Source organism: Rhinopithecus bieti, unplaced genomic scaffold (assembly GCF_001698545.2).
Source record: "Rhinopithecus bieti isolate Rb0 unplaced genomic scaffold, ASM169854v2 scaffold_11919, whole genome shotgun sequence".
Classification (NCBI taxonomy): domain Eukaryota; kingdom Metazoa; phylum Chordata; class Mammalia; order Primates; family Cercopithecidae; genus Rhinopithecus; species Rhinopithecus bieti.
Window position 1 is genome coordinate 995557 of NW_016807055.1, and position 19648 is coordinate 1015204.

General features: G+C 36.6%; 1 protein-coding gene across 1 annotated transcript in view; it reads left to right on the top strand.

The window, feature by feature from the left end:
- ABCD3 (ATP binding cassette subfamily D member 3) overlaps window positions 1–18223 on the top strand; it is a 98111-nt gene extending 79888 nt beyond the window's left edge. Inside the window, exons 17-23 of the mRNA XM_017879792.1 lie at window positions 3418–3495; window positions 3601–3666; window positions 3762–3851; window positions 4313–4432; window positions 11615–11719; window positions 14689–14745; window positions 16607–18223. Coding sequence (XP_017735281.1) covers window positions 3418–3495; window positions 3601–3666; window positions 3762–3851; window positions 4313–4432; window positions 11615–11719; window positions 14689–14745; window positions 16607–16684 — 594 coding nt within the window. The 3' untranslated portion in view covers window positions 16685–18223. The remainder of the gene's footprint in view (window positions 1–3417; window positions 3496–3600; window positions 3667–3761; window positions 3852–4312; window positions 4433–11614; window positions 11720–14688; window positions 14746–16606) is intronic.
- Window positions 18224–19648: the final 1425 nt, after the last annotated feature.

Consider the following 19648-nt stretch of genomic DNA (forward strand, 5'->3'; position numbering starts at 1 on the left):
CTCATTAAACAATAACTCTCCTTCCTTCCCCTCCCTAACCCCTGTTAACCTCTCATTCTTTCTGTCTCTATGAATTTGACTACTCTAGGGATCGCATATAAGTGAAGTCATACAGCATTTGTCCTTTTGTGGCTGGTTTATTTCATTTAGCATAATGTTCTCAAAGTTCATCTATATTGCAGCATGTGTCAGAGTTTCATTCATTTTAAAGGTTGAATGCCATTTCATTGTGTGTGTGTGTGTGTGGCGGGGGGTGGGGGGCACATTTTGTTTATCCATCCATCCTCTTGGGTTGCTTCCTTGCTTCCACCTTTTGGCTGTTGTGAACAATGCTGATGGCTCTGTGTTTTGTCACAGTAAAAGCCAATGTCCTTTCAATGCTTGCCACTACCCTACCCCTACCTGATACCTCTCCGATCTCATTTCCTACTATTATTCTTTCCTGTTCGTTCCTCAGTAAAATCAGTCTTGTTTCTGCTTTGTTTTTTCTTTTTTCTTTTTTTTGAATAGGACAGCTACATTCCTGCTTCAGTGCCTTTGTACCAGCATTTTGTTTGTTTTGTTTTGTTTTGAGATGGAGCCTTGCTCTGTCACCCAGGCTGGAGCACAGTGGCACGATCTTGGCTCGCTGCAACCTCTGCCTCCCAAGTTCAAGCAGTTTTCGTGCCTCAGCCTCCTTAGTAGCTGGGATTACAGGCACATGCCACTGCATCCGACTAATTTTTGTACTTTTGGTAGGGACAGGGTTTTACCATGTTGGCCAGGCTGTGCCAGCTTTTTATGGGTAAAGGTGGGGGCTAGAACAGTCTTCTTTTAGTTAAATCCTAATTTACCCCTTCTTTCAAAGTTTTACTCAGTTGTCATTTTCAATAAAGTCTACTCTGACCACCTTAAAAATGCAACTTCTCTCACCCGCTTCCAAGTTCCCTTTATCTGTTTTTTCCTCCAAACTACTTATTTTTTCATACACTATTTAACTTGTATATTATGTGTATTCTTTATGTCTCTTGCCACTAGAATGTAAACCAGTAAAGGTAGAGGTTTTTGGTTTTTTGTTTTTTGTCTCTTTTGGTCACTAATGTGGCCTACTTGCCTAGAACAGAGCCTGACAGAGAGCATTCAATAAATATTCATTGAATTAAATAATGGGAACAGAAGGCTCACCAATTTAACAGATTTGTTAAAGGCAGGTTACCAGCTAGGGTAATTCATATATCTCTCTGATATTTTCTTTCCTATTGTGCTGCATTGGTGTTTAATGTTGTAAGCTAGAATTATAACTAAGATTTTCTGATTCTTTACAGAGTTGAACAGATACTTATAAGATCATAAGCCTAGAACTTAACTACTCTTTACATTTTCTCATTTATGTTGTTGCAGAATAATTTAGTGCCACTTGTAAATATTTATAGTGTACATATATTTTGATAAAACAGTTATAATTTCTAAGAATGGAATCTACAGAAACATTACTTACTATTGCATAAGTTTACTTGCTGACTTGTACACTCATTGCAATATTATCTAGAGGAGCAAAACAATGCAGATGACCTAAATATTTAACCAAAGGGGAGTGTTTAAATAAGTTATACTATATCCTTACTATGGAAGATGTTGTGGGAAGTCAGGGACCTCGAACGGAGGGATCGGCTGAAGCCATGGCAGAAGAACATAAATTGTGAAGATTTCATGGACATTTATTAGTTCCCCAAATTAATACTTTTATAATTTCTTAATGCCTGTCTTTACTGCAGTCTCTGAACATAAATTGTGAAGATTTCATGGACATTTATCACTTCCCCAATCAATACTCTTGTGATTTCCTATACCTGTCTTTAATCTCTTAACCCCATCATCTTTGTAAACTGAGAATGTATGTCGCCATAGGACCCTGTGATGATTGCATTAACTGCACTAATTGTTTAAACAATATGAAATCTGGGCACCTTGAAAAAAGAACAGGATAACAGCGATGTTCAGGGAGCAAGGGAGATAACCATTAGGTCAGGCTGCCTGAGAGCCGGGTGGAACAAAGCCGTATTTCTCTTCTTTCAAAAGCGAGTAGGAGAAATATTGCTGAATTCTTTTTCTCAGCAAGAAACAGCCCTGAGAAAGAGAATGCATTCCTAGGGGGAGGTCTCTGAAATGGCCGCTCTGGGAATGTCTGTCTTTTACAGTTGTAGATAAGGGATGAAATAAGCCCTGGTCTCCCGTAACGCTCCCAGGCTTATTAGGATGAGGAAGTTCCCGCCTAATAAATTTTGGTCAGACCGGTTGTCTGCTCTCAAACCCTGTCTCCTGATAAGATGTTATCAAGGACAATTCTGGCTGAAACTTCATTAGCAGTTTTAATTTTGCCCAGCTCCTGTGATCTCGCCCTGCCTCCATTTGCCTTGTGATGCTTTATTACCTTGTGAAGTCTGTGATCTCTGTGAGCCACACCCTGTTCATACACTCCCTCCCCTTTTGAAAATCACTAGTAAAAACTTGCTGGTTTTGTGGCTTGGGGGGCATCATGGAACCTGCCGACTTGGGATGTCTGCCCCGGATACCCAGCTTTAAAATTTCTCTCTTTTGTACTCTTTCCCTTTATTTCTCAGACCGGCCAACACTTAGGGAAATAGAAAAGAACCTACGTGAAATAACGTTGAATTATCAGGGGCGGGTTCCCCCATAGGAAGATGCTTGAGGCATTAAAGGAAAGGAATAGGGGAATCTGAATATACTGACCTGGAAGAATGTCTGTGATATATTGTTAAATAATAAAAGCAAGTTGTAGAACAGTCCATAGAGTACGTTTTCATTTTTTTAAAAGAGACTGTGTATACACATGTATTTATTGTTTTCAAGAATTCTCAGTTTTTTAAACTTTAGTTCTTCTATCTTAAGTTGATGATATCTATCAGTCAATTTATGTATTTATTTATACATACATGTATATAGATGTGGTCTTGTTCTGTCAGCCTAGGTGACATCATAGCTCACTGCATCCTTGAACTGCTGGACTCAAGCAATCCTCCCACCTTAGCCTCCCGAGTAGCTGGGACTACAGGTGTGCACCACCACACCTGCCTAATTTTTTATTTTTATTTTTTGTGGAGATGAGGGTCTCACTTTATTTCCCAGTTTAGTCTCAAACTCCCGGTTTCAAGTGATCCTCCTGTGAGCCACCGTACTCAGCAATAATAATTTTTTAAGTGAAAAAAAAAAAGTAATGGTAAGAATTGGAAGTAAACAAAGTAAAAGGTCCCTTTACAATACCTCTTTACTGCTGTACCTAATGCTACATTTACAGACAAATAGAAGGCTTATAATTAGCCAGGAGCTATTAATACTTGAGTCTAAGGAAACACTCATTGAGTATATGTTAATTTGATTTAATTACTTCACCGACTGATTTTTTTTTTTTTTTTCCAGGTTCAATCTGGGGCTAATGTTCTAATTTGTGGTCCTAATGGCTGCGGAAAAAGTTCTCTTTTCCGTGTTCTTGGTGAAGTAAGTACAAGTTGGGCTCAAAATTTTGCAGTCTTATTTTGCCACACTGTCTACCACTTTGTAAATTTTACAATTGTTCTTCTCCCTTCTCTCCTTTTTTAATAGTTATGGCCTCTTTTTGGAGGACGTCTAACTAAACCCGAGAGAGGAAAGTTATTTTATGTTCCTCAAGTAAGACCTAGCTTGAGTTATCTTTGATTTAAAGATCCTTTTGTTAATTTATTTTTTAATGTTGCTTCTAATGACTTTTGCTCTACTACTGTCAGAGACCTTACATGACCCTTGGAACACTTCGAGACCAAGTGATATATCCAGATGGACGAGAAGATCAGAAAAGGAAGGGAATATCTGACTTAGTAAGGGAATGTTTATATCCTAGATCCACTGAAAATACTCCATTTCAGATTGTTTATTTTAATCAATTAAATATTTTAAATGCCAGGTAGTTTATCTTAATCTGTAATGCCTTCCAAAGCCATTAATTATGATTTTCTAAGCTGAGGTAAGATGATAATCCCTTGGCTTAAAAAGAGGTTAATCTTAACCTTTGCACTATTGTTTATTTTCTCATTGCCATCATCCTTTTATTATGTACAATAGTGTTATTCTCTTTAAGCTACTAGATGTATTTTGTCAAGTTTAGTGTAGATAGGAGCTGAACGGTTCAGCGCTACCTTGTGCCACATTCTTTTTTGAAATGTATCTTTTAAGTGGTACAGACAATAGAATTATAGTGATTCCAGTTTAAAAAATAAACCAAGATTAAGAATGTTGGCTTATATTGAGTTTGATTTCCCTTTAATCATTTTGCTGAAAGGTACTGAAGGAATACTTAGACAACGTCCAGTTGGGTCATATCCTTGAACGTGAAGGAGGCTGGGACAGTGTTCAGGATTGGATGGATGTACTCAGTGGTGGAGAAAAGCAAAGAATGGCAGTAAGTATACTCTGAAGAAATTGCACAAGAATGCACCTGGTTCCAGCATTTTGATTAATCAGGATACAAAGTTTCATCTTACTTTTTTAATTCAGCAGATGTTTCAGTATGGATTAGTTTCAATTATCATAAAAGTGCTTGAAAATCTTTAACTTGCATGTAAATTTGGAATTCTGAAAAATTCATAAATATCCTGCCAGTACCTATGAAAGGAAAAGCTGCACATCCAACTATATACCAGTAATCCATTTTTCTAAAAGTTCAGAGAAACTCTGTAACTCATTAGTCCTGGAATGTAAGGTAATCCTGGCTGGGTTATGAAATTTCTTCTCATGTCTCTTCCCTGTAGACATCTCTTTTGTCTCACTCAGACTTTTCTTTCTGAAATAGCTGAAGGTATTAGAAATGATCCATTCAGATTTTATCTTTATTCTGTTCTTGCCCTTTTCCTCTACTATATGTATGTTTTTGTTTCAAGGTTCGGTATCCACTACTTAAAGTTACTTAGAATTTTTAAGTTTTCCTAATATAAACAAGCATTTGAAAGAAACTACTTTAATTGTTATGATGACTAAACTTGTCCCAAACCAAAAATATGCACTAAACACTACACAGAAGAATGAGACCAGCCTGGGCAACATAGCAAGACCCTTTCTCTACAAAAAGTTTTAAAATTATCTGGGTGTAGTGGCACATGCCTATAGTCCTAGCTACTGGGATGTGGAAAGATTGCTTGAGCCCAGGAGTTTGAGGCTGCAGTGGGCTGTAATCACACACCATGGCACTCCAGGCTGGGCAATAGAGGGAGATCCTCTCTCTAAAAATAAATAAATTAAAAAAAAATTAAAAAGAACGGTAGTTTGGGTACCTTGTCAAGAGGGGCAACTTCATGAAGAGTCATTTTTTCAACTATCTGTTCCATAGTTTGAATAGATCCAAGCAAGAGATTCTCCTCTCCCCCTGCAGAGTATTAGCCTCATGGAGATTAGAGAAAACTATAGCTAAGGAAAGAAAGCGAAAGAAATTGACTTATGGCAGAATTTCTGACCCATTATATTCAGGTTATATTCCACCTTTTTGTTACCGCCAAGTCCCTGATTTTGCAGGTTATTTTTCCCAAAAGCATACTCACTCTACATGAGGTTAGTATTAACTTAATAGTGTGACTTGCCTGGCTAGTGCTGTAACGTGAGATGAATCTAGTGTGAAGAATGAATCATAAATGGGAGAGATAATAGCTATATTCAAAATGGAAATTAGGCTGAAGGAGTGAAAATTTGAAATGATTAGGCATTTCTAGAGTCAATTTAGAAGATGACTGTAGAAATAACTGCAAATCAAGAACTGCAAAACAACTTTAAATTTCTGTGCTATGTCTTTAGAGAAAATGGAAGCATATGGTTCAGAAATGAACACGATGGAAACTGAGAATGAGTAATGAATGTACTTAAACCAAGGAACTCTGTGTGTGTGGTATAAAAATACAGAGGGGATAATTTTTATTTGAAGGTTAGGAATTCAAAGGCGTGCCCAGAGCAGTGGGGGGCTGAGGCAGGAGAATCGCTTCAACCCAGGAGACATAGGTTGCAGTGAGCCAAGATCATGCCACTGCAGTCTAGCCTGGGCAACACAGCAAGACTCCGTCTCAAAAGGGAAAAAAAAAAAAAAAAAAACAAAAAACAGATGATCCAGCACAGGTGTTTGGGAAATGGGGAAAGCTCACCTGTGACACCGCTGCATATATAATTGGAGCATGGCCAAGCCATTGGCAGGGTGTGTTCTGTGTAAGCCAATGTCTGGAGAATTGAATGTGATGTGCGAAAGGGAGCATGTTGTTTTGTTTCAGAGTGGGGAAAGGAGAAGGCTAACGCTACAAATATTAACGTTGGTGAAATTAGGTCAAGACTGTATATGTGTGTTCATTTTACTGTCCTTTCAGTTTTTTGGTAGGATTGAAAATGACCAAAGTAGAAAGTTGGGGGGGGAAATAGGTATTATAATTTTTAGGAAGAACAGACCTAATAGGCCTAGCCACTTAGAACAGTGAGTCAGCCAGGGTTGTTGCAGCTAATATCACAATTTGGGATATCTTGTGTTTCTGACCAAAAGTTATCTTTTCCACTCCATTTTTTCTTGCTCTTCTATTTAGTAATGAGTTTTCTTATTTTGAATTATGAAAAAGTATATATGATGGAAAAGTGGAATATTTATTTAAGTATAAATTGGGCCAAACCCCTTTACCAGAGATACCACTGTTACAAAATTTTTACTGTTTTTTTAAATCCATTTTTGTAAATTTTTTTTTAACCTTAAATAAGCAACTATGCCCCTTTCTCAAATTCCCTGAGATCTCTAGATTATTGAGAGATCCCTTTTCTTACAACTGATCAGTGCTTTTCTGTCTCTGCCTCCTTTACTGTCCAGTACAGGCTTCATAATCCAGGGCATGGCCTATAGGAGATAAGATATATTTCTTAAGGGATGAACAGTTCATCCGTTCCCCTTAACTTCCTTTCCCACTTTTTGTGTCATCCTATTACCTAAATCCCAACCCAGTTCTTTGCCTTGGCAGCTCTTTGCGGTGGCACTTCTCTAACCACTCTTCTGAGCACAGCTAAAACCATCAGATGGGCTCACAGCATGGCTTAGCATCATTTTACTTCTTTTTATCCTTCTCTCATTTTTCATGACAATCATTTTTAAACTACCAATTTTGGGTTTTCTACCCCATTACTTAACCCACCACACTTGGCAGAATAACTTGCCTTCTACTTCTCAAAGAAGATAGGCTGTTATTTCAGTTCAATAACAGCTAATTTTTATTGAGTGCTGAATAGATGACAGACAGTATGTCAGGCACCTTACACAGGTGATCTCATTTCATCCTCACAGCAGTCCTGTGAGGTAAGAACTGGGAATGCCACCCCTCCTGTTTTTGTTTTTGTTTTTTTTCTTTAAGACAGAGTCTCATTCTGTCACCCAGGCTGGAGTGCAGTGGCACGATCTCAGCTCACGATAACCTCCGCCTCCCAGGTTCAAGAGATTCTCCTGCCTCAGCCTCCCAAGTAGCTGGGATTACAGGCACGCACCACCACATCTGGCTAATTTTTTTTTTTTTTAGACGGAGTCTTGCTCTGTCGCCCAGGCTGGAGTGCGGTGTCCGGATCTCAGCTCACTGCAAGCTCCGTCTTCCGGGTTCACGCCATTCTCCTGCCTCAGCCTCCCGAGTAGCTGGGACTACAGGCGCCCGCCACCTCGCCCGGCTAGTTTTTTGTACTTTTTTAAGTAGAGACAGGGTTTCACCATGTTGGCCAGGCTGGTCTCAAGCTCCTAACCGCAAATGATCCGCCTGCCTCGACCTCCCAACGTGCTGGGATTTCACGTGTGAGCCACTGCGCCTGGCCGAAATGCCCCATTTTACAGAGGAAATTGAACTTCTGTGCAGTTTAGTAACTGGCCAAGCAAAGATAGCTAGTAAATGTTAAAGCTGATGGTGGGGGCTTTGTCAGGCTTAGGCAAGCAGTATGGCTCCAGTGTGCATATGCTTATTTACTTTACAACGAGCTTGTCCAACCTGCAGCTCACGGACGCATGCAGCTTAGAACAGCTTTGAATGCAAGCTAACACAAATTCATAAACTTTCTTAAAATATAACGAGATTTTTTTGTGGGCGTGAATTTTTTTATTTTTTTCGAGACTGAGTCTGTCTCTGTCGCCCAGGCTGGAATGCAGTGGCGCGATCTCGGCTCACTGCAAGCTCCACCTCCCGGGTTCATGCCATTCTCCTACCTCAGCCTCCCGAGTAACTGGGACTACAGGTGCCTGCCACCACGCCCGGCTAATTTTTTTGTATTTTTTGTATTTTTAGTAGAGACGGGGTTTCACTGTGTTAGTCAGGATGGTCTCGATCTCCTGACCTCATGAGCCTCTGCACCCAGCCGTGATTTTTTTTTAAGCTCATCAGATATCGTTAGTGTTAGTGTATTTTATGGGTGACCCAAGACAATTTTTCTAATGTGGCCCAGGGAAACCAAAAAATTGGACACTCCTGCTTTACAACTTTCTTGTATTGTGGCATTAAGTAGTTGACAACATAGTGGGAGAGAGAGACACATGATGAGAAAATGTCCATGTCATGTGCTAAGTGTGGTGAGGGAGGGTATGCACAGAGTCCTTTGGGAGCAGAGAGGAGAGACATTGGTGGAATGCCCTCAGATAACCATTCCTCTTAATTAAGTGTGTGCTGCTCTGTCCTGACCTTCCTACTTTCACTGTCTGTGGAAGATATGTCATCCTTCTTGAGAAAGGCTAGTATCTCCATCTATGTTTATGGACCCTCTGTCTTCTGACTTTATCACATCCTTTTCCTTCAGTTATGTCCCCTCCCTCAGCCCTCACCTACATTTAACCTCTTCTTGTCCTTCTCTTGCGGAAAGACATTTTTCGGTTCTCTTTGATCTAAAAAGCAAACTCAGCCTTAGCCAAAGCTTCCCTGTGGTCTGTAACTTTCATTTTCTGCACAGTTGAACTTCTTCATAGTCTGTACTTGCTGCCTCCCATTCCTCACCTCATGCAAATAGGTGGAAAGCTGTTTTAGTCATTAATTTATTAGATATTTGAATGCTACCCATATATAAGTATTGAGTACGTAGTAGTGATTAAAACAGTCTCAGCTTTTCTGAATTTTTTTTTTTTTTTTTTTGAGACAGAGTCTCACCCAGGCTGAGTATCACCCAGGCTGGAGTGCAGTTGCACAATCTTGGCTCACTGCAACCTCCACCTCTCAGATACAAGCGAGTCTTGTTCCTCAGCCTTCCAGGTAGCTGGAACTATAGGCATGCGCCACCATGACTGGCTAATTTTTGTATTTTTAGTAGATACAAGGTTTCACCATGTTGGCCAGGCTAGTCTCGAACTCCTAGCCTCAAGTGATCTGCCCTCCTCAGCCCCGCAAAGTGCTGGGATTATAGGCATGAACACCATGTTCTGCCCCAGCTTTTGTGAATCGTATAGCTTAGGCAGGTAGACAAAGACAAATATACAATTCACAATATATGAAGTGCTTCAGAGGTGTTACAGAAAGGACCCACTTGGATTGTGGTTAGGGATGAGGGTAGGATTGCCTGAGAATATGACATTATAAGCAGAAATTTGAAAGCTCTAAGGAGCAGAGTAAGGCATTTAAGACATACGAAAAGAATGACGTGTGCTTAAGCCTCTAAGGCATAAGGCACCTTGTTCCTAGCAGTTGAGAGGAGGTGGTGTTGGCTAGAATGTTGAGGTTAGAGGAAGTAGGAATAAAATTGTGCAGGTCTTGTAGATCATGGTAAGGAGTTTGAATTTTAAGTGAAATGGGAAGTTGAAAGGTTTTAAGCCAGAGAGTGAAGTTCCCTGATTGACATGTTTGAAAGATGTTCTCTGGTTACGTGGAGAGTGGACTGGAGAGGAGCAGCAGAAGTGGTAGGAGGTTACTTGTAGTCTATCCGGACAGGAGATGAGTATGCTCTGGGCTAAGGGCATGTTTGTGGAGATGAGGAAAAGTAAGTGAACTTGAAACTTCACATTTCTTACTTGAATGGACTTTTTAGTTCATTCTAAAAATAGTGGTGGGAAAGTGAAAGGCAAGAGGAAAAGGGAAGGACCAGACCAGGGAGGACTCCTGGCTTTCTAGCTGGAACAACTGTTTGATAGTTTATTTGCTGAAGTGTTCAAGATTCGGGAAGGGAATGGATTTTAGAGGGAAAATCTAGAAATTACATTTGAGTTTTAGACTTTTAACGTTTGAGAGTCTTGTGAGATACCCAAGTAAAACTCAAATAGGAATTTTATTTTTAATTTTTTAAATGTGTTAAATTTTAAATTTTTGTTTTTTGAGATAGCATCTTGCTGTTTCAGCCATGCTGGAGTGCAGTGGCCTGATCATAGCTCACTACAGCCTTGGCCTAATGGGCTCAAGCCCTCCCGTCTTAGCCTTCTGAGTGGTTGGAACCACAGGTGGACACCATCATGCTTGGCTAATTCTTTTTTTGTTTTTTGTTTTTTTAAGTGGAGATGTGGTTTCCCTATGTTGCCTGGGCTGGTTTCAAACTCCTGATCTCTAGCAATGCTCCTGCCACAGCCTCACAAAGTGCTGGGATTATAGGCGTGAGCCACTGTGCCTGGCCGAAATTTTTATATATCTGGAAATTAGAGAAGTATGAGTGAGAGATGCATATTGCAAGTTTATAGAATATAAATACTATTTGAAATCAGAAGATTGGATGAGATCACTGAGAGATAGAATACAGGAAAAAGAGAAGGAGACCTAGAAATTAGCCCTAAGGAGCTCCTGTATTTAATGGGTCTGGTCAAGTGGAGGAGAAAGTGCTAGAAAAGAAACTGAGAAAGGATCCTCAGAAGTGGGAGGAAACTTAGGTGCATGGTTTCACTATCACTTTCTCAAGAAGGATGGAGTGGTCTTCTAAGGAGAATGTTGCAGAGAAGATAAATTAAGGTCTTAAACATGGAGATCTTTTCAGGGGGCAGATGGCAAAAATTGGAATATCTGTTACACAAAAGATCAGAATAAATAGTCCCCAGAAAATACATGGGAACAAAAATGTGGGAAAATGTTCATCATTCCTGATAGTCCAAGAAATGTATGCTATAATTTTGGTGTTAATTTTCATTTATAAAATTAGCAAAGGCTTAAAAAAATGAGCACAACCAGAACTGACAATGGGGATATGAAACAGGTACAATAAAAAATTATTGGTGAGAATAGTAATTGGTACCATTACTTAAGCAATAAAATATTTAAAATAGAGACCCTTTTGCATCAGAGTCATCTAGTCTGAATTCTGAGATTTGGTTAAAATATGTACTCTGTAATCTTACTTGTTTAGTGAGCTTTCTTTAATACTAGTTTGAAACTCCCTCTCTCATCAGTCTTAAGCTTTGTGTTTTACTCTGAGCAATTAATATTTCCCATGAAGTACATTTTTCCCTTCGTTCAGGATGACAGTGAAAACAGTTATGTTTATATTGTTTCTATTTCAGGGACGTAGATATTTTGAATTAGAATAATTTTTATACTTTTGATTTACAAGACTGCAAATGCATATTTAACTTAAGTTTGTTTTGGCTTATTAATTTTAGGTCTCTGCCTGTGTTTTACACAAAATTTTTTTTTTTATGCTTCAGATGGCAAGATTATTTTATCATAAACCCCAGTTTGCCATTTTGGACGAATGCACAAGTGCAGTTAGTGTCGACGTGGAAGGCTACATTTACAGTCATTGTCGAAAGGTAAGTGTGCAGGTGCTCAGTTTGAGGAGCCATGGCATCCTTCCTAGTGTAAACTGTGTCCAAATCTGTCCAAAGAGAAGATTCCAAGTCAAAAAGTAACACAGTTTCTACCAAAAGATTTCTTGTTTTAATAAAGATTTAAAACATATGAGTAAAAGAAAAATAATTATAAATACAATTCTGTATATAATTCTCTTTATATATAGAAATAGATTTAAATATGTTGCTTTATATCATTAATATTAAATTTGTTTTATATCTCAATATATTAACATTTATATATATTATATATAGCATATAATATATATAGCATTAATATAATGCTAATATATTAATGAGATATAAAACAACATATTTAAATCTATTCCCCTTTACCTCATTACTTATACTCAGAGTTAATAAATTGCCCTTTTCTTAATTTATTCCATTAACTTTATCTAAAGGTAGGGTTTTTTTAAATGAATAAGACTCAACAATAATTATTTGGCAATTTTTAATTTATTCGTTTTATTTTCTAACCTGAGCACTATTTTACCAAAGCTGCTTTTAGTAGCCAAGTCTGAGGCTGTCTTTATTGGTTCCATTCTTTAAGTAATTATTCAATAGTATCAATTTTCTTTCTTTTTTTTTCTTTGAGAAATTGTTACCAACATCTATACTGTGGTTAAATTTTGGAACAATTGTAGTATATCCGAGCCATTTTATGGTTTCTATATAAGTAAATGAGGTAGATGAGGATTTTTAACATTTTGTATTCATTCTTTGGGAGTTCTCAATAAATAATAAAGGTCATATTGAGTATATATAGTATGAATTCCTACTATTAAGCCCTGCTAAACCAGAATCTGCATTTTAACAAAATTCTAAGATGATTCAAATGCACATTAAAGTTTAAGAAGCACTGGTGTGATGATAAAAGAATAAATTTGGTATTCTTTGTAGAAAGATTTTAACTACTGATTTTATCTTGTTAATGATTTATTTTCTATTCTGAATTTGCCTTGGTAATATATAATTATACATTTGTTCATGTTGGTTTTCAAATTTCATAGGTATTAGAGATGTTTATGGTATTCTCATATACATAAAACCATGTAGTCTGCACTTAATTCAATAACATAGCGGCTCTTTGCTGGTAATTTTGACCACGTGATTTCCTTTTATGCCTTAGCTATAGGCTTGCAGTCCCCACAGAAGACTGTATAAATGCTGTAAAACATCAGTTCCATTTAAAAGAAAATTCATATGGGGCCTCATTGATAATTTAAATTACTGTGATAGCACTTAAACATGTATAAACATGAAATGAGGTGTGAACTCCTTAAGCCTAGAGCTCTTTTACAGCTACAAAATTAATATAAAGTTGCACATTAAATACAGACAAAACAAATACAGTTTCTAATTTGCAACATTAAAGAGACCTATGATACCATTTAGATGAAACTAAACAGTGGTTTGGGATTTAATTAAGGAAAGATAGAATCTGAGGTTCAAATTTTATTATTTTGCATTTTGCTTTTTGTTTTGACTTACATACTTCATATATTTTTTATATCCTCATATAAAGAATGTGTGCATTAAGTAGATATCTGATCCAACTATTGTGGAATCATGAACAGAGAAATAATATCTGAAATGAGCTTTGAAAAATCAGAAAAGTGTGGTATGGTTAAAATATATGTTTTATTAATACTGATAATATGTTTATTTTATTATGCAATTCCTAACCAATTTAAGTTCCTTTTTAAAGTGCAGCCAAACACATTAGAAGTTTTATGTTATATCGCTTTGGCAATCAGAGGTGTAAATACAAACTTAGGAACTTCAATCTCATGGTAAAATGACCCAGAATATACTTATAATGATCTTTTAAAAATTATCATCAAAATGAAAATGAAATTAAGAAACCATGGTAAAAATTTCCCAGATGCCCTAAGCATGCATTTGCCAGCCTTGAGTGATCCACTTGGAGGAACAGTGACCCAGAGTGGGGTTTCTTGGTCTTGGCACTATTGACTTTTTGACTGGTAATTCCTGGTTGGGCAGGGCTGGGGGTTGCTGTGCACTGGAGGATGTTTAGAAAGCATCCTTGGCCTCTACCCATTAGATGCCAGTAGTGCTTTCAGTGGTGACAATAAAAATGCCTCCAGTCATTGCCAAATGTCCCCCCAAGGGACAGATATCACCAACCTCCCCGCCTTGGTTGAGAACCACTAATCTAGAGCAACTACAGCTGTTATCTATTAATGTTTTTGTTCTGTTTTGTTTTGTTTTTGAAAATCTGAAGTACAGATCTATAAATACGTATTCACAATCTGAAATCCAGAAAGTGCTTAAATTTAAAACATTTTTCATAATTTTGTAGCAAGTTCACTGGGTAAAACTTTGCCTAAGCTAACAAAAGATATTTAAACTCTATTTGTCTCACTTAATATCAGTGTCCATATGTGTTGCTGCTGAAACATTTATGTGTTTAATTACAAAATTCTGCCTCAGAACTCTCTGGGGGTGTTAAATAATACATTTTCAAAATCTGAATTCCAAGACACATTCCAAAACAATAGTTTGTGGTAGGGGATTATGACCCTGTATTTGAGAAGCAAGTTGACTGTCAACAATGCTATACTGATTTAATTTTTCCTGATTTTGACCTGTGGCTATTTTTATCCTTCTCATATTCCTCTCATATATTTTTCACAATAAAATAGGAGACATGCTAGGAGATATGTTTTTTGCCCAAAACAAAATAATACACTTAATGCCAGTACCTGGTAGTTTTTATTATGTGGTTGATGGCCAGTGTTTTCCATTGCTATAAACATTTGGCATCAGTTGTAATTTTTTTCTCATTGACTTTGCTTTTTAACTTTAATCACTGAAGACAGTCCTCTTAACAGCTTAAAGTACATGGACTGGTTTAATGTGTGACTCTGTTATTGATTAAACCTAAATCATTTTCTTTGTATTAGGTCGGCATCACTCTCTTCACTGTGTCTCATAGGAAATCTCTTTGGAAACATCATGAGGTTTGTATTTCTTTCACTGAATGGTACGGCGAAATTTTATTTTCTTTAAAATAAGAATTCTGGTGAATATGGTTTTAAATTTTATGGTTTGTATCCCCTTAAACATATGTCTTAAGGAGAAAAGGTGGTTTTATTTGTTTTATAAAATAGGATTTTCTTAAATATTGTAGTTGTCGGTTTTGAAAGCAATGGTGTAACATTTTTTCTCCAGTTTTATAAGTGACTCTTATCTGTTAATAGTAACTGACTAAACTTTGCATAGTCTTATCACAAATATGGTGAAGTAAACTTTTCTTATCCAGAAGTGACAGAGGAGAAAAAGTCTTAAGAAGAATTAGATGGCAAAAAATTTAGGGGTATTTTTAATAGAAGTCAGGACTACAAGGGGGAAGATTGAGTAATGTCAGCTATGTTTATCAATGCACTGTAGTAAATAGGATTCATTAGGTAGTGACTGTAATTTACAAAGATATTCAAGTGAAGCTTACATTGGTGCACGTGTATTACTTGTTCTGTTGCTTCAGTAGTGCCATTCTCACTATGGCAGTTCTCTTCAACTCTTAATGTAAAATGCTCAAAACCTGGAAGTAAACCCAGTTTAATTCTCTTTCTTTTCTTTCCTCCTCCCTCCCTCCATCCCTCCCTCCCTCCCTCCCTTCCTTTCTTCTTTCCTTTCTGTCTTTCCTCCTTCCCTCTTTCCTTTCTTCTCTTCTTTCCTTCCTTTTCCTTTTTTTCTTCCTGAATGATATAGAAATTTTAGGTAAAAGCAAGGGTTTGAGAAAAATTGGAATAATGGTAAGGGTATCTTGCTACACAAAACACATAACCTGATTAAGGACCCTTTTTTTTGCCAGATACTGAGCTAAGTGTCATAAGGGATGCAAATTAATTACAGTCTTTACCTTCAAGAGCTTTAGGATGTAGATGATAGTCTACAAGTGATAAAATGAAGAGCATAAGATTTGAAGTTGGAGAGCCTGGGTTCAGGCACCAGTGTTTCTAGCCTCAGTTGCTTCCTTTGTATAATGAAGTTATTGATCCTTACCTGCCTATGTCTTAGCTTACCATGAAAATTAGACAGGTAGACTATATGAAGGTACTTAATAAAATTCAATGAAATTGTATATAACTGTATGACTTTTAAAGATAGCTTTTATTATTTTATTGCATATTATAATTTGTCAGTTTTTCATGAGCTGAACAGGAAATTGAATAACTAGAAATCAAAGCCCTTTAAAATACAGCCAAGCCTTTGTGTTTTCTCAGAAGTTCATAAGTATTATAGCCATAGGACATTGAGAGGAATTGAGAGCATCTGAGTTTCACCTTCCTCTTCTTTTGGAGGTATAGACAAGTAGCAAAATAATCATCAGGCCAGTGATCATGTGAAGGAGGGGAACACAACTAGAATGAGAGGGGCCAGGATAGCTAAGAAATAGTAATACAGAAAATGGAAACTCAGAAAGCTTTCTGAAAATAAGCCACTAAATAAAAACAGAAGGCTTTGTAACTGCTGTTGTGTCTTCAGAGGTTAGGATATATAGGCACTTTTATAGCTCTTTTCCCCTCTACTAAATTAAAACAAATAAAAGCCTTAAGCTAGAGATTTCGAGCTGATTAGGAAATCAGGCTACGGGAAGCAATACTGACTGACCTATGGAACAGTCCTGCATTTAGCACAGTTTAACCTACTGGTAAGTTGAGATTCTTGGTCATGGAGTTAAGGAAGCATTCTAATTTGTGGGATGCTTACAGATTTAGCTCCCTTAAAATAATGAGGAAGTCTGTATTTTACTTTTCATAAAGGACAGTACTGTATTCACTCTTAGTTACTGAATTTTTTCCCCCTTCTTTCCCATAGTACTACCTGCATATGGATGGCAGAGGCAACTATGAATTCAAACAGATAACAGAAGATACAGTTGAGTTTGGCTCTTAGAGAAATCTGGAGAACTATACCTGCTTCAATGAAATAATTACAGAATACACTTAGAAATGCAAAGTACATTGTAAAATAAAGTTGAGCTTGGTTTTTTTTTAAAAAAAAAAACAAAGCAACAAATTAGATATAGAATAATGGAGAACAAGTTGTTAAAACATTTAATATTATATAGGATATTGCTAATTGTGTATATGTTGGTTTAATTATTAATATGTACTAAGAATGTCCTTATTCTTGTGGTTAAAAACCTGCCTAAATTAAATTGGGCTTCAATCACTGTAACCTGATTCATCCTGGGATGTAAACCATTTGAAGTCAGCTAATTGGACTTTTATGGCTCTATCTTTTCCTTCAATGAAGAACCCTACTTAAAACCAGGTTATCATTTGTCCTGTTCTAGCCAGGTAGTCTTCAGTTTCATTTTCCTGTGCCCCATGGTAGTTGGAAACAAATCATAATGTATTATTTAAATGTATAACATCATTGCATAACAGCATTTATTATACAGTGGCAGATTTCTTTAGCTGCTACAGTAATACTCATTCCTTGTGTGTGTCTTGGAGTGCATTTGACTCCAGGAAAGCCATTTTGATTTTCCTTAACTAAATGATAAATGTACCCCTCTCAGTCTGCAGTATTGAATTGTTTAAAGTATATGTGCAGTCTTGCTTACAAGGAGGGGTTACCATGTATCACAGTAATCTTCCCAATGTTTGGGATATTAAAACACAAAGTCCTTAACATGCCAGGCTCAAGGTCTTATGGGAGTTTTAGATTTTTTAAAGAATTAGACAGATTTGTGTGTGTTAGAAGCCCATTTATTAGAAGTGTGGTGGTTATTTGGTATTAAACTCCAGATGAGCCATAGGAAGGCACTACATGAAGTAATGCACTGAGTGTGCAATGCTATCACTGTCTTTGACTGTGATTTTATGTTTAAAAAGTATGTTCTAAAATTATTATATATACATGGGTGAATTATGTTTCCGAGGCACTGTTTTATCTCTGTGAATCTTGAATAACTTTTTAATATTTGGGTTACTATGTTGAACGATCCTAAGAGAAGATGATTTCATTTCATCAAACCATCATTAATGACTTTATGTATTATTTGCCCAGGGAGAACTGAAACTGAGTATAATCAATAAGCTAGATATGAAATCAGTTTCTCAAACTGAGCTTCTGAAAGGGGCATTTTATACTCTTGTTTCTGGGGAACTGGTTTTGTTTTTTTGCAGAATTAACTATAACAATCACTGGCTACTGAAGTAAACGGATGTACTGAATCCCATAATACATAACATTCAATTTTTACCACTTCTGTTTAGCAAACTTGTATACTTATTTTCTGTTCAGATTAAAAAAAGAAAGAAAGAAAACAAAACTCAGATATCCTATACAACCTTTGCTTGTTCTTTTTATTCTGGTATCTAAATACTGAGAAGTTCATTTATAATTCAGCCTTGACTTGAAAACATACATAGTTTAGTCTTGACTTGAAAAACACAAAAATAAATTCAGAAAATGCTTTTAGCACAGTGTCTCTTTTTTAAAGTTTTGTCAAGTGTGGTTTTTAATTGAATGAATTTCTCTGTTAGAAAAGTTCAGTAAAATCCGTGTACCTGACAAATGCTACCAAACATCCAGGAGACTTTAAAAGATACTATTCATCTTGGAAAATATTTTAAGGCATGGGGAAGTTTCAGATTTTCAGATTTCTGGATTACCTTAAACCTACTCATAGAAGTATTCTCCTAGCTGCCTTATAATTGCTTTTGTTATGATTCTTGCCATCAAAACAACAATTTGGGCTTTTTTTTCTTAATTCTTTTCTTTTTTACGTAACAAATATTATAGTGCCTCACCATTTGAGGCACAGAGGAAGATCCTTCTGGAGAATCACATTAACGTAATGGTGGTTCTTAGAAGACCCACAATAAAGAAATCCATTGGTTCCAAAACATGATTGACCACGGAACATCTTTTTCTATGTAATTCCTATGAACACCTTCCAGAAACCACACTGGGAAAATGTAGTTTAATCCGAAGAATAAAGCAAAGAATAAGAACTTTCATCCATGAGCACCACGCTGCATACCAACACATACCACTGTGTTCTCCTAACAGGTTTTTATGTAATGAGAAATATGAAACAGTGATGGTAGTTTGTTTTACATTAATAGAATACAATATATCTAGCATTTGTCTCTTTCCCCCCTTTCTGAATGATTAACATTTGGCTTAAAACCGGTGATACGAGAGCATCTGTCATTACCTTATGTAAAGTTTTAACTTTTAAACTTGGTGTTTAAAATCATAATTTGTGCTGAGAAGCAGAATGAATTTTCTTCTAACAGATGGACTTTGACATTGTTAGCTGCAGGAAGCTGTCTCTTTTTTTTAAACCTACGTTAGTGATTTTTCCTTTGTGAAGAATTGGAATGTTCTGACCATTTCCATATACATAGCATATGCATGTCACTTTAAGAAAGTGCCAAAACAACTGAAAAGCAATCCCCTTCAAACCTTAGGAACAATGATTTTAAACTCTTCTAGTTGGTGTAATTGCATCTCATTTTTTTAAACAATATGCCTTCATAGCTATTTATTGGTTTATCAATTTTAGACATTCCCTACCACCTTTTTTTCTGCCACATCCCCTCATATAGTTAAATCATTTTTTAAATGTGTAAACATATTATTGTAGTATATGTACAAAAATGATAAATTGAGGCTCTGAATTTTTAAGAAAGCATACACACTCGTAACCACACCCAAACACCAAATGAAATAGAACATTGTTACAGCACTAAAGGCTCCTTCTTGTTCTCTTCCAATTATTAGCTCCTGACTTCTGTCACATAAATTGGTTTTGCCTGTTTTTGGACTTTATATATATTAGATACCCTTTTGTGTATGACTTCTTTCCCTCAGTATTGTGAGGCTGATTGATCCATGGTA